Source organism: Neophocaena asiaeorientalis, unplaced genomic scaffold, assembly GCF_003031525.2.
Source record: "Neophocaena asiaeorientalis asiaeorientalis breed wild unplaced genomic scaffold, Neophocaena_asiaeorientalis_V1.1 scaffold57, whole genome shotgun sequence".
Lineage (NCBI taxonomy): Eukaryota > Metazoa > Chordata > Mammalia > Artiodactyla > Phocoenidae > Neophocaena > Neophocaena asiaeorientalis.
In genome coordinates this window covers 7,273,291-7,286,346 of record NW_020172731.1, presented here as the reverse complement: position 1 = coordinate 7,286,346, position 13,056 = coordinate 7,273,291, and the positions used below count along the sequence as shown (strand labels likewise).

The window sequence follows — 13,056 nt, the reverse complement described above, 5'->3', positions numbered from 1 at the left end:
TCAGGCATCAGCTTCCTACACAGACACAGCCAGTTCCCATCTTCTAACATGTAATAATTTATTGGTAGAAGTATGAAAAGAAAGAAGAGAATGCATGTGGAATAGGAGAGCTGAGTATTAAATAATAGTAGACAAGTGGGACACTGAGAGGGTAAAACATTTTGCTCAGGAAAATCCCGGCTTAGATTTTTCTGCTAGCTTTCATCTTGCCCTCTGCCCAGAACTCTGGCATATTCCATTAGAATAAGTCCATGGAATTGGAAGATCAACAAATATTGTTCTATTTTATGTTTTTAAATTGTAATAATAGAGAAAGTCTGTTGTCTTTTGGGCCAAAGGACAAAATGTATAGTTGATATTGTTTATGGCTGCCCTGTAAGTGAATAGTCTATTTAGGGACAAATCCCACAAGAGCTTGGGGTCAGGGCTCCCTTCTTTCATTGCTGAAGGTAGGGGTCAGCTATTTCTTTCTTAACTGCCTGGCAGCCAGGGCCCCAGCCTGAAACCAGGGCTTGGCCAATTGGATGCTCCAGCTTGATGGTCAGTGGTACCGGGTTGGAGTAGTCAGAGGTCATTCTCATGCTGCAATGGAGTTCAGTACAGGATGCCAAGCAGTTAGTACAAGTGGTGACTCCTGTACTAATGGCTGCTGCGGTGTTACTGTGGGCTGCCTTGGTTCTTGCGTTTTTTTTTAGTCTTCTCATCTGTTCTGTGAATTATCAGTATGCTTCCAATAAATCACTTTTCTGGTATTTGCAAGCAGAACCTTCTCTGGTACAAAAGAAAAAGGAGGACACCCATTTTAAAAAACACCTATGATGTTCAAATATCATATTTTCCTGGTTCAAAAGTGCCTCTTTAATAAAACATACCTTTAAATAACTCTCTGATTAATTCCAGCTTATAAAGTGAGAAGATGGCTTGAACTACCACTGCTGCCAGCTCAGCTGTGGATCTGAAATATCCAGCTGTGCCCTCTCTGCCTCTCTCATCACCAATAACAGACTTTGCAATCAGAGTCTGTCTGACACGTGTGTTGATGTGTGAGGCGAGATAGCGTCTAGTTCACTGTATTGGCTCTTCCACATTAGACCAGAGTAAACATTTGTCTTTGTCAGCAGTTAAAGCAACGTGATTTGAGGATGCACAGGGATCACAGACACTACCACCACCCCCTCCCCTTGCCACCATTATGCTTTTGTCTAGGTCTGCATAGACATAGCAGGAGATTCATAATCAAAGAGAATTGATTTAACTGCTAAGATAGACCAGTCATGTTTAAAAGCTGTTTCTCCTCTCAGGGAAAGAAAAAATACAGTGATGGTCCCACTCTACATCATATTATGCTCTCTTTTAATAGTTCTTATTATAGCAAACCAAAAGGACTGTCTCTGTATGATTAGCCACCACTGGTATCTGGCTTATCAGGTCAGATCTTTGACCAAATGGACAATAAAATAAACCCAGACCCTGAGTTATCTTGAATTGTGCACTGTGAGAAGAGTCCTGATGGGTGGTCACAAAGTCAGTTTTTAGGAAAACACTTTTCTAAGTGAAAAATCTAATAACCACAGTCATGGTGCTAACAATACCTATTGATTACTGAACACTGCTCTGAGCATTTGATACATAGTACCTCATTTACTGCTGCCAGCAATCCGATGAGATGATACTTGCTTTCTAGATTAGGAAACAGGTGTTGGTGAAGTAACTTCTCCAGACCACAGTAAGGTTGGATCTCAGGCTTGTCTGACCATGCACTTAATCAAAGCCATGTACTGAGTCACTGAGGAGCTCATTCTACCACGGGGTGTCAGACACTCAGGTTCCAAAATTAAGTCACAAGCGGAGCCTGCATTGAAGTGCTCCAAGTCCAAGTGGGGGAAGAAGGACTGTAGATCACCTTTACTTGACAGAATGATGAGTAGGGCAGTGGAACAGAAAAGGTGCTAAGGGAGTTTGAAGAAGGTCATCTCAATCAGACTGAGGGCCACAGAATTCTTCCTGGAAGAAATGATCATTGAGCTGAATTTTGAAGGATGACTAGGTGCCAGCCAGAGGGAATTAGTGGAGAATGATGTATAGGCAGAGGGTCAGCCCCTTTGATGACATGGATCATGAAGGAGACTGGATCAGGAACTGCACATAGGTCTGTATGGTTGGCGTGAGGGCCGTGTATACGGTGGGAAAATAAAAACAAATTATTATGCAGATATTATAAATATATAAGAATTATAAAGTTAAAATAATTATATTTTAAGATTCACATGTTGAACCCCGGTTTGGGTGCTTTATAAACATTATGAACATTATCTTATGTAATCCCTCTAACAACCATCAGAGGCCAGAAATGAAGGCAAAGGCCAGATCATAAAGAGCCTATCTGCTTAGATAAGAAGTTTGGTCATTTTCCTGACAGCTATGGGTAGCCGTGGAAAGATTTTATATCATGGGAACGACTTGATGTGTTTTAGGAAGATCATTATTAGCATTTTGGAGACTGAATTGGATTCGGGTAAGACCCGAAGTAAGGACACCAGTTAGGACAGTGTGTTTTCCAGGAGACAGTGGTGACGCGCTGTCAGAGACTTTAGGAATGGGGAGATGGTAGAGACCAAATGGGTGGATTTAGGGGAACTGGTGACAGAGAGGCTATGTGGGGCTGAGCTCCATCTTCATGGAACCTGGAGATTGTTAAGTGAAGGAATGCTCTGTGGTCCAAAAATATGGAATTAGGATTTTCACTGTTAGGGTCTACAAGGAAAACAACTTTGATTTGTTTTTCTCTCGACCGTTCCAAAGCTCCCCGTCTCCAGTTCCAAAAAGCACCAAGAGCAGAGAGAATCTGCTTTGCTGGGATCTTTTCTGGGAGATTTTAGATGATCCATCCGCTGGAAGATCTACCTAGGGAGTCTAGCTCTTTTTAAATGTTTCCATTCCCTGATTTTTCCTAAGTGTACAAAGTATAGAAAAATGCCATTGTTAAGGAATAGTAAAAGTGTTTAAGTATTTTTATGCCCGACTTTCCGTTTAGAAACATTCTATTCAGAAAGTGACCAAGAAAGAGGTTCAATACAAAATGTATTAATCTCTTTCACGTTCAACTAAATTTGTATTTCTTTGCTCTTTGGGGAAAAAAATAATAAATGGCCTGAAACTGACCCAGGTGAAGCCCTGATTTGGATACGTTTATGAATATTCATTTAGCTTTGTTCTCATTACAGATAGTCATGCCTGGGGAATTTACTGCTGGTTTTACTGGATAATTCTGTCATTGTAAAAATTAGATATTCCATCTAGTCATTATAAGAGAAAAATTACATCTTGAAAATAAGAAAGACGTTTATTTTCTACTTAGCTTCCTCTTTGAGTTTCTTCATTTTTATTTAAAAAAAAAAATCTTATCCCCCTGGTCTATTTCCAATATGAGAAGACCTGAAATTTTGGATTGCTAGAATATAGGAGAATCTCGAATTAGAGTCTCTTTAAATCTAATTATCAGATACGTGCCTTAACTTTTAAAACCCCACTTGTGGCTCATCTGGAAATACACGTACCAGGACTCATGAATGCCACTGATCAGGATGACTGATGCACAGACTGGGAGCCACGTGGGCCCCTGGTCTGGTTCAGCGCCGCGGCACTCTCTTCCATTCAAAGTCTCAAATGTCTGCCCCTCTGCAAAGCCGTGAGGCCAATGTCTGTAGCTGCGAAGCATGAAATCCCCTGCTTCTGTTTGTTTCTTTTGTTGCCACGAGTTAATAGGGACAGAGACAGGAGACAGCCCAGAACAAAGCAGAAATAATGGAGTATTTCACCCCAAAAAGGAATGTGGATTGAGAAATACAAAGGGTAAGGCAAAGACAGACTTAGTGTCCTGAGGCAGTGTGATGTATTGGCCAGAAGCCTCAGCCCTGGGACAATCTGTGAGCTCAGAGCAGCCCACATGGCCGAAAGGTTTGACCCATCTTCTGTAAAAACAATTTATTGTTTTTCCCACTAGGGTCTTAAAGGGCCACAGGATTTTTCACCTCAAAAAGTGGATTGCTCTTGTAACCTGGGGAGGGGTCGTCTGCTGGGATCCGTCTGGTGATCAAGGGCCTCTTCACAGTACACTGTTGCCCTGCTGATTATTTCTGTAGCTGAGGTGCCATTTGGAATTTATATTCTTTTCACTTCTTTGCAAGACCTACTAAATAATCCAAGACATCAGAGCATTTTTGAAATTCATTTTTCTTCTTGCAGATGGAAAGAAAGGATTAGCTAAAAGCTTGCATGTTCATATAGACCATCTCTTTGACATGGATTTCCACACAGCCCAGTTTATTTATGTATTTTCTCCCATACTCTTCCCCAATGCATATTATTTTGTTTAGTATTTGCTTGTTTATTTATTTACTTTATTGAGGTACAGTTTACATGCACACATTTTAAAGGGGAAAACTTGTGAACTGTTCCCTTAGGGTTTTTTTTCTCCCCTTATTTACCATGTTTAGAATCAGAAATCTGTGCAGCTAGATTCTCTTCATAGACAAGCTTTGTCCTTTCCGGAGGACAAAAAAGGGTTAAATGGAAGAAGCAAACAGCGGGAAAGAGAAGCCAGCAGCCCTTCAGTATCCCCTTGTCTTCCAGCCCAGCCAGGTCCCCTCCTCCTTCCCTGCTCCCTAAGTCTGCCCCAAAGGAACCCAGTTCCTCTAACTGTCCAGGGAGAAAGATGCAGGGTGTCTGCCCAGAATGAAAGGCCATGAGCCGGACAGTGCAATGAAGGAAGCAGTACCGAGACTTGCATCTTCCCCTTCCTCTGCCAGGCATCTGTCCAGTTACACAGGCAGCCTTGTTAAAGCCCCCCTTCACTCCCTCGAGACAACACCCCGCTTCCAAGGCTCTGAGCCCTGACTCCAGACGTGGCTGTACCAAGGCCAAGAGGACATGAGTAAGAGCTCTGGAGCCAAATAGCCCGGGTTGGAGCCCCAGCTCTGGCCCTTACTCTGTACCTTACAAACTCTGGCATATTTTCGTATCTGTACATTGCCCTCTACGAAGAATGCCCCGAACGTCGCCTCTACATGACACACTCTCAGATGTTAGAGGCTTTTCATTCCCATCACTCAGAAAATTGCTCTGGAGCCAGACTGCCAGGGTTCAAATCCTGGTTCCACTTAACAAGTTTAACTTCTTTGGGCCTCAATTTCCCAGTCTTAAAATGGAAAGTGCAAAGTATTGATGCTTTTCTCATTGGGTTGTTCTTATAAGTGAATTAACACACACAAATCATTTATATCTTGTGCTTAATAGTACTGACCATCTTGGGTTTTGTTTTTGTGTTATTAGGACACGATTCTTCCTCGTGTCTTTTCCAGAGCTTAAGCAGCTCTTACAAGCCCTATAAACATGTTTGGTTGTATTTTCAAAAGACAGACCCATATTTGACTATAGACTTTGATTTTTTTTTTTTTTTTTTTTTTTGCGATACGCGGGCCTCTCACCGTTGTGGCCTCTCCCGTTGCGGAGGACAGGCTCCAGATGCGCAGGCTCAGCGGCCATGGCTCATGGACCCAGCCGCTCCGCGGCATGTGGGATCCTCCCGGACTGGGGCACAAACCCGCGTCCCCTGCATCGGCAGGTGGACTCTCAACCACTGCGCCACCAGGGAAGCCCAGAAAATATTTTAAATCTTGTAGTTTTGGATATTAATATGCTTCTTAATGTTTTATTCAGTGAACATGTTTAGTGTTAGAAAACATTCTAGAAATTGACTTCCTTTTGTCATTGTGGGAGTTGGTGAGGTTCAGAATATATCGGTGCCTCCTTTTGGTTTTGAAACCAAACCACCTAAGAAATATATCCACTTCAAGTCATGGGTGACTTGTCTTGCTTTTAGGTACCAACTAACTGTTTTTTTGTTAATCTGACAGTATTTATTGAGCACAGTGCCAGGCCTCACCTGGGGACTCCAAGGAAAGACCTGGTCATCCGCCATAGGAAAACTCCAGTTTTTGTTTGGCAAGACCCGTATTTAAATAAGGAAGAGGTAGTATGGGGCTCGGGCAGTGACTGTATAGCTGTGGGAAGCCCCGACACTGACTGAAGAAAATTTTCCAGCAACTCTACAGAGCCTCAATCAAATGGAAATCATGCGCGGAATAAAATCATGTATTCATGATGAAAAACAGAGCATCAATTGAAACAAATGCCATGTCCCCAAAGGCTAGGGATTTAGCGAGACGGGATGGTAGGACATGTGGGCAATGCAGGGGCCAGTGCCAGAGGGGGAAGATTTCGAGCAGGACTCCGTCTAGAATGGTGAATGGTATGACAGCTTTGCTCCTCGGCTTTGGTGCCTGGCCACCCTTGGTAGCTGTAAAATTAAACTTTTTGAACCAACAATCAGACCAAGGATGAATATGTCTTTGGGTCAGTGTGCATAATTCTGTCATCTAATAATTCTTAGAGTCAGTAAAAATTACACGTGGCATAATACTCACTGCAGCGCTAGAAGTGTGGTAAAGGACCAAAGAGTGGAAGAAAGGAATAGTTCTCGCCGGGGGAATGGGAGACTTTCCGGAGGAGGTGCCATCTGAGCAGAACTTTGAATGGGAATTTGCCTAGTAGAAAAGAGGGGAGATTTCCTCTTGAGTGCACAGGACCCGGGTGGCACAGAAACACGAAGTGCTCAGACTGTTTGAGGGACTAGAGAGTGATCTGGAGGGTGGTTGGCATCATTAAGGTGGAGATGTAGGGGAAGTGCCATATACAGTCAAGTGCTTCATTAGTGCTTTACAGCGTCAATTTGTTGAGTAGTTATTCACTGAGTCCTGCTGTGTACAGTGCTCGACAGACCTACCGATGTCTGGCGCTGTCCCCAACAGAAATGGGGACATTTTAAGATAATCTTGCTGCCTTGGTGCTAGACCACCAGACTGAAATACTTGCAATTTAATCTTTTGCTTATTTTTTTCCTGATACATGTGATCATCCTCCTTCGAGCAAATATTCCTAAGGTTTTGCTTGGGCTTTTTGGCTAATCCACCTTTTAGCTAAGGGTTATACAATTTGTCCAAAGTCTACGACACAGAGTTACTACTGGTGATTCCGGTCTTGGCCCTCTCTCAAGATACTGACACACTGTTTCCTCACATACAGTGTTGGTAGAAGCTTATGGATGCATGCTGGGTGGTAACATCCTGCATCCTGACATGATAAGAGAGAGACACTGGGTTCTTTTGGAAAGGAACAAGTCATAACGGACCCTATGTGAAAAGACCTGTGAACTAAAGCAATCTAGGCAACAGAGGCTGTGACCTTGGTTGTCTGATGCCATCTTCCCCTGCCCCCCCCACCCGCCATAGTTACCCTGTTCTCTATTGCCTGCTGCAAGTGAAGGGTAAGGGTTGTGTGTCTTTAGTGTCTTGGGTTGGACTGGGATGGATTAGAGCACATGGTGACTGCTGTGGGCCGATGGAAGGGAAGTACCACAGTCTGGGCTGTATGGTGGGCTGCCAGGTCCTTGCCCAAGAAAGCTAACAATCACCTAAGATGCCTTAGGAAGATGGGCACTTATTTACCTGTATTCTCCTGGCATAATGCACTGAACTGATGCCTCATAATGTCCTCCTAAAGAAAGGAAGTGGCCGATAGTGTTAAAACGTTACTGGTTAATCATGGGGAGACCGAAGCCGCCGAGGTTTATGGGCCTGCACGGAGTCATACAATGCCTCAGTGTCTGGCCTGGGAATGAAGCCTGAGTTTGCCGCTTGCTGTCAGGACGGCCGACGGCATTGTGTTTAGCATTGTACACCAGTGAAAGGGGCTTACCCTTAACAATGCACGAGCTGCTGTAGGAGACAGACACAATGAACTTTGGTACAGTATAGTCTAGAGGCCAAAATGAGTAATTTTAAGTAAATTGACTATGAGATCCAAAGCTTCATTAAGTTTTAAAACGAAAACCAAGTGAAAACTCTGTACCGTTTTTAGGAACTGACTCCAAAAGCATGAACATTCTTCCCCCATTTGAAGTAGCATAGTTTTAAGAGTCTTATTTTATGGCTTGAATCTGACACTACCCCTGTTAACTGTAGGATTTATTTATTTCAAATAAATACTCCAAGAGTCTGTGACTTATTTCAAAGATCCTGCCTTAGAATAATTGTCAGTCTAACCTTTATGCTTTTTATGTTCCAAAATGTCTCATTATTACAGACTGTGGTTTGCAGGGGGCGGGGGGGGGGCTTTTGTTTTATTCAGATTTGGTTTAGTTTGGGTTTTTTCAGAACAGTTGAAATATGGAACCTGAAATTCCAGAAAGAGACTGGGGGAGAGGGGAGATGTCATGTTACATGCCTTTACCATCTGCATGATTGGAACTCTGGGGTAGAGATGGCGTCACTGGGGAGAACAGAGAGAGAGGAGATAAAGACGAGAGTGGAGTAGAACGTCACTGCTAAATTGCCTTTTATGTCAGACATGTCGTAGGTGACCTAGAATAAATGAGCAGGTGATGTAGATATTATTGGGCTTGGCTGCAAAGTTTTCACACTCTGGAGTTTAAAAAAAACATGAAAATGAAATTCTGGAACTTTGGGCCGAAATACGTTGAGTAATATTGCCATGTGAATGATTGAAACTGGGCAATGTATAGCAATCAGTCACCTGCAATTTCATCTGGTATTTAAGACTGATGATAGTTTGGGCCAGGGTAGTTGAACGGGTCTCTTGCCAGGAGCTAGCCCAAGGGAGTTCTGGCAGAGGAGCTGAGCGTGAGTGGTGCTGTCCAGAGCAGGAATAGGGTCTCTCCCCTCTCCCCGCAACAAAGATCCCAGCAGCCCAGTAAGAGAAACCACTGTGTGACTGGTGCTGTGGTCTGTCATAGTTGAACCTGGCAGAGCTCTTCTTAGTGAATGGCTGCTAGCCAGTCTTTGAGGGAATACATACATACATACATCTGTCTCTCAGGAAAACTCTAATCATGGGTCCAGGAGACTTGTTTCTTTTATGGGTAAGAGAAAGTTTGCAAAAAGTCAGACATTATCAGCCAGCCTTCATGTGAATCTGGGATGAGATGTATTGGCATCTAGAATGCTTTTTATTGTCATAGTCATTAATCTTGTAGGAGAGGCAAAATGGAGCTCAAGTAAGGCCAGAGAAGAGTCACGAATATGATGGAGGAGTGGCAGGGGCTGCTATATGAAGGCAGACTGAAATAATTAGGACTCCTCAGGCTCTAAACAGAGGAGAAGAAATATGATTAGAGTTTAATAAATCCATGAAGAATATGGATTAGATAATCATAGAATTTACCAGAAGTAGGCAGAGCCCCCTAAAAGCTGAGGAAAAGTGAATTTAGGACAAAAAGAAGGCCTTTCATACCAAGAAAGTAGGTCGTGCACATCAAAACCACTCTTTTGGTAACTGGGCTAAAACTTCTGGCATTGAAGAGCAGTGAAAAAGTCAAGCGTTTCTTTTATTTTAACACTATTTTCTTGAAGCATGGGGGACCCAGAGAGAGCCTAGATCAAGCTTCCTACTAGCCTTTACATTTTCTTTTCTCTTTTCTTAGGCGAAATTTAAATGTCATTCATTCGTCATTCAACAGTTATTCACTGAGGGTGGCTTCTATGCCGTGTTCTCTGCTAAACACTGTGGATACTAGGATGAAGATGGACAGATATGGTTCCCACAGTCTGGTGATGAATGAGAAACTGTAGTAGTCTGTGTGCTGAATTCACAAAAGTGCTGTGAGAGCTTGACATGAATTGCTAATGTACTCTTAGCATCAGAGCAGGCGGCCCTGAGGAAGGGGTGCTCTAACTGGGACCCGAAAGCCAATGAGGCATTTGCTATGCCAAGAGTTCGGGGGAAGAGGGAGAGGCATATGTTGAATGCCTTGAGGTGCCAGAGGGTCAGCGTGACTGGAGGTGGGAGGGTGAGAGGGAGAGTAAGAGGAGAATCATGGAGGTGAGGCTGGAGGGGTGGGTGGAGGAGATCATGGAAGGTCTTGTAGACCATGATGATCATTATGGAGGCCGTGTGGAGAACAGAGGGGGCAACGGTGAATGTACTGGGACCCATTGGAGGATGTTGATGTTGTCCAGGCAGCGGTGGCCTGGGCTGGAGAGAGACAGACAGATTCTAGACCTGTTTCAGAGGTCGTATGGACTGGACTTGTCAATTGACCAATGTGGATATGAGAAGTGAGGGTGAGGAATAATCAAGCTTGATTTATGAGAGTATGACGGCCAGTTAGGCCTCACATTTCATCTGAGTAAGAAGAATTAGCACAGACATTTTATAGGTCTCTTCTCTCATGATCTCCAAAGGACCCAGAAGTCAGTAGGTCTGCCTCCCTCTTACCTCTCTGTCTCCCTCTTCCTCTGTTGAATCTTTCAGGTCCTAAATGCTTCAGACTCTACAAGCTGGCACATAGATGGCCCCTAATAAGTGGATGTCAAATAAGTAGAAAGACCAAAAACCGCATGAGTGGCTTCCAGCCTCCCAAATCCCCTTGTCTTTAACCCTTGCAGAGCAAACGGCAGTTCATAGTACCCTGAGGTCAGTTGACCTGAAGCAAGATTTAGCAAGAGTCAAGATGGCGGTGATATACACAGGAATTCTATTTAATGCTTTTTAAAAGCATTTTATTTTGAAATAACATCAAAGCACTGGAAGACTAGTACACGGAACTCTCCTGTAGACTCTACTCAGGTTCCCCAGTCATTAACATTTTACCATGATTGCTTTATCACATTCCTCACCATCTAGGCGTGGAGACGGTGATGGAGATAGGGATTTAGAAATGTTCTTAGCCAGTTAATTGCAGATGTCAAGGCTCTTCATCTCTAAGTACTATCATATGTGTTTTCTCAGGACAGTGATATTCCTTATGTAACCACAGTCCGCTGATTAAATTCAGAAAATGTAACCTTCAGTGATACTGTCATTGCAGGCTCTAATATTCAGTCTCTAGTCAGCTGTCACCTGTTGTCCCAACACTGTCGTTTATGGTGTCTCTTCCTCCGCCCAATCCAGGAGGCATGGCATTTGTGATGTCTCTTTAGTCTTCTTTAACCGGGAACAGTTCCTCAGTCTTTCTTTGACGTTTTAGAGAAGAACAGGCTGCTTGTCCCGCAGAATGCTCCTCGCGGCAGTGTCATCTCATTTCCTCGTGCTTGGATGCAGGTGGTGCATTTTTGGCAGAAAAGCTGCATAATGACGTGGCACCCCTCGCGGTGCCCCCACCTCAGCAGGAGGGGAGCCGGCAAGTCCGAGTGGGTCTCATTCCTGGGAAGTCAACTTTGATTGCTTGGTCAAGGCGGTGTCCTCCTGGTCTCTCACTCTAAAGGTCCCTTTCCTCCTTAGGGTCAATAGGTTATTTCATTACCTCTCAGTACATAGTCATTTGAAATGTGACTAAGCTTTGTGCCTACAGTCATGCTTAAAAGCGCTGCATTTCCCCTCTCTCGGCAGTGTTTTAGAGCACTCTGCTGCAAGGGACCACCACCTGCGCGCCCAGAGTATGACCTGGTCTGCATAGGCCTCACGGGCTCTGGCAAGACCAGCCTCCTGTCCAAGCTCTGCAGCGAAAGCCCCAACAGCGTGGTGTCGACCACAGGTGGGTATAGCGCCGGCTTCTCGCCCTTTTCTTCCTCACCCCTGGGATGCTCTCGTTTCCTGTGCTGTTGGTGGGGTCCCCTCATTTCACTGAAACGCTTCAGTCAGTTGATTATTTATTTTTAGATACTCTATTTTTCAAACTATATTTAAGGGGGGCTTTAATAGCACCAAATTGCTGCACGCTTCATCCCTCCAGTTGGTCATTTCAGTGCCACTGAATAAATCAAGCCGGGAGAATGTTGATAGAAACTAACCTCGCAACCTGGAATTCTCGTACTGTGACAGATGGGTTCAGCTCAGGCCCACTGAGCGTCCTCCTCCCTTGAAGTGTCACTCTAGCCTACTCGTGTTGGTCACACGCTCCCTACACGGTACAAGTGATAGTCTGAATCTTCTTCCCTGGAAGATGGTGGGCACAGGGACCGTTGATCAGGTTTACCATGTTGTTCCCTGAGGTGACCAAGAAAAGTCAGTCTAGGCAGTGGTTCTCAATCAGGGCAGATTTTGCTCTCCAGGGGACATCTGGCAATGTCTGGAGACAGTTTGGTTCTTACAGCTTGGGGAGGGTGCTACTGACTTCTTCTGAGTAGAGGCCAGGGATGCTGCTAAACATCCTACAGTGCACAGGACGGGCACCCTCCATAAGGAATTATCTGGCCCAAAGTATCAAAGTGCTACCAAGAACTTTTCTCACTCGCCAAAAGTGTCCTCTTTTTCCTCTGAAAATGAAGCGGGAAAGACAAGTGTTAACTAGAGAAAATTATGGGAGGTGAAAACCAGAGCTGCTGTGGGAGAACTGACAGGGAAGGAGTGGGCTGGGGACACTGTCGGGGAAACTTAAAAAGATTGTTCATTCAGACAGCTTTCTTTTTTGAACACCTACCATGTGCTAGGTCCAGTGTTAGAAACTGGGGATAAGCAGTGATCGCAGCACTCCAGGAGACTCAGGCTATGGGCCACACAGACATTAAGCTTGTGTCCAGAAGTACACAAAGGAGGAGAAGCAATCAGTTTGGCTCGGACTGGGGGAAGGGGAGGATGATACATGATGGAGTTTTCTACATTGGATCTTGAGGACGAGCAAGCCTGGCAGACAAGCAGGAATAAGAGAGTGAGGTGGGAGAAGAAAGAAGATTTGGGGACAGAGGGGAAGCTGTGTGAAGGCAGAGGGGCCTGAAACAGGTTGCTACCTCCTGGGAACCACGTTTCCGAGTAGCTGCGACACATGGTTCGTAGAATGCCACGAGTTGAGTCACAGGAGATAGGCAGTGGCCAAATCTTGGCAAACCTTTTATACCACACTCAGGAATTTGAGCTTTGTAGATAGCACAGAGACATCTGCACATATTTTAAGCAAAGAGAAACTGTGTGATAAAATATCCATTTGAGAAAGATCACGCTAGCCATGATACTGAGACTGAACTGTGGAAAGCTCCATTTCCC

At 44.3% G+C, this 13,056-nt stretch overlaps 1 protein-coding gene across 1 annotated transcript in view; it reads left to right on the top strand.

The window, feature by feature from the left end:
* Nucleotides 1–13,056, top strand: part of ARL15 (ARF like GTPase 15) — a 423,298-nt gene that overhangs the window by 127,065 nt on the left and 283,177 nt on the right. Inside the window, exon 2 of the mRNA XM_024740364.1 lies at nt 11,467–11,611. Coding sequence (XP_024596132.1) covers nt 11,467–11,611 — 145 coding nt within the window. The remainder of the gene's footprint in view (nt 1–11,466; nt 11,612–13,056) is intronic.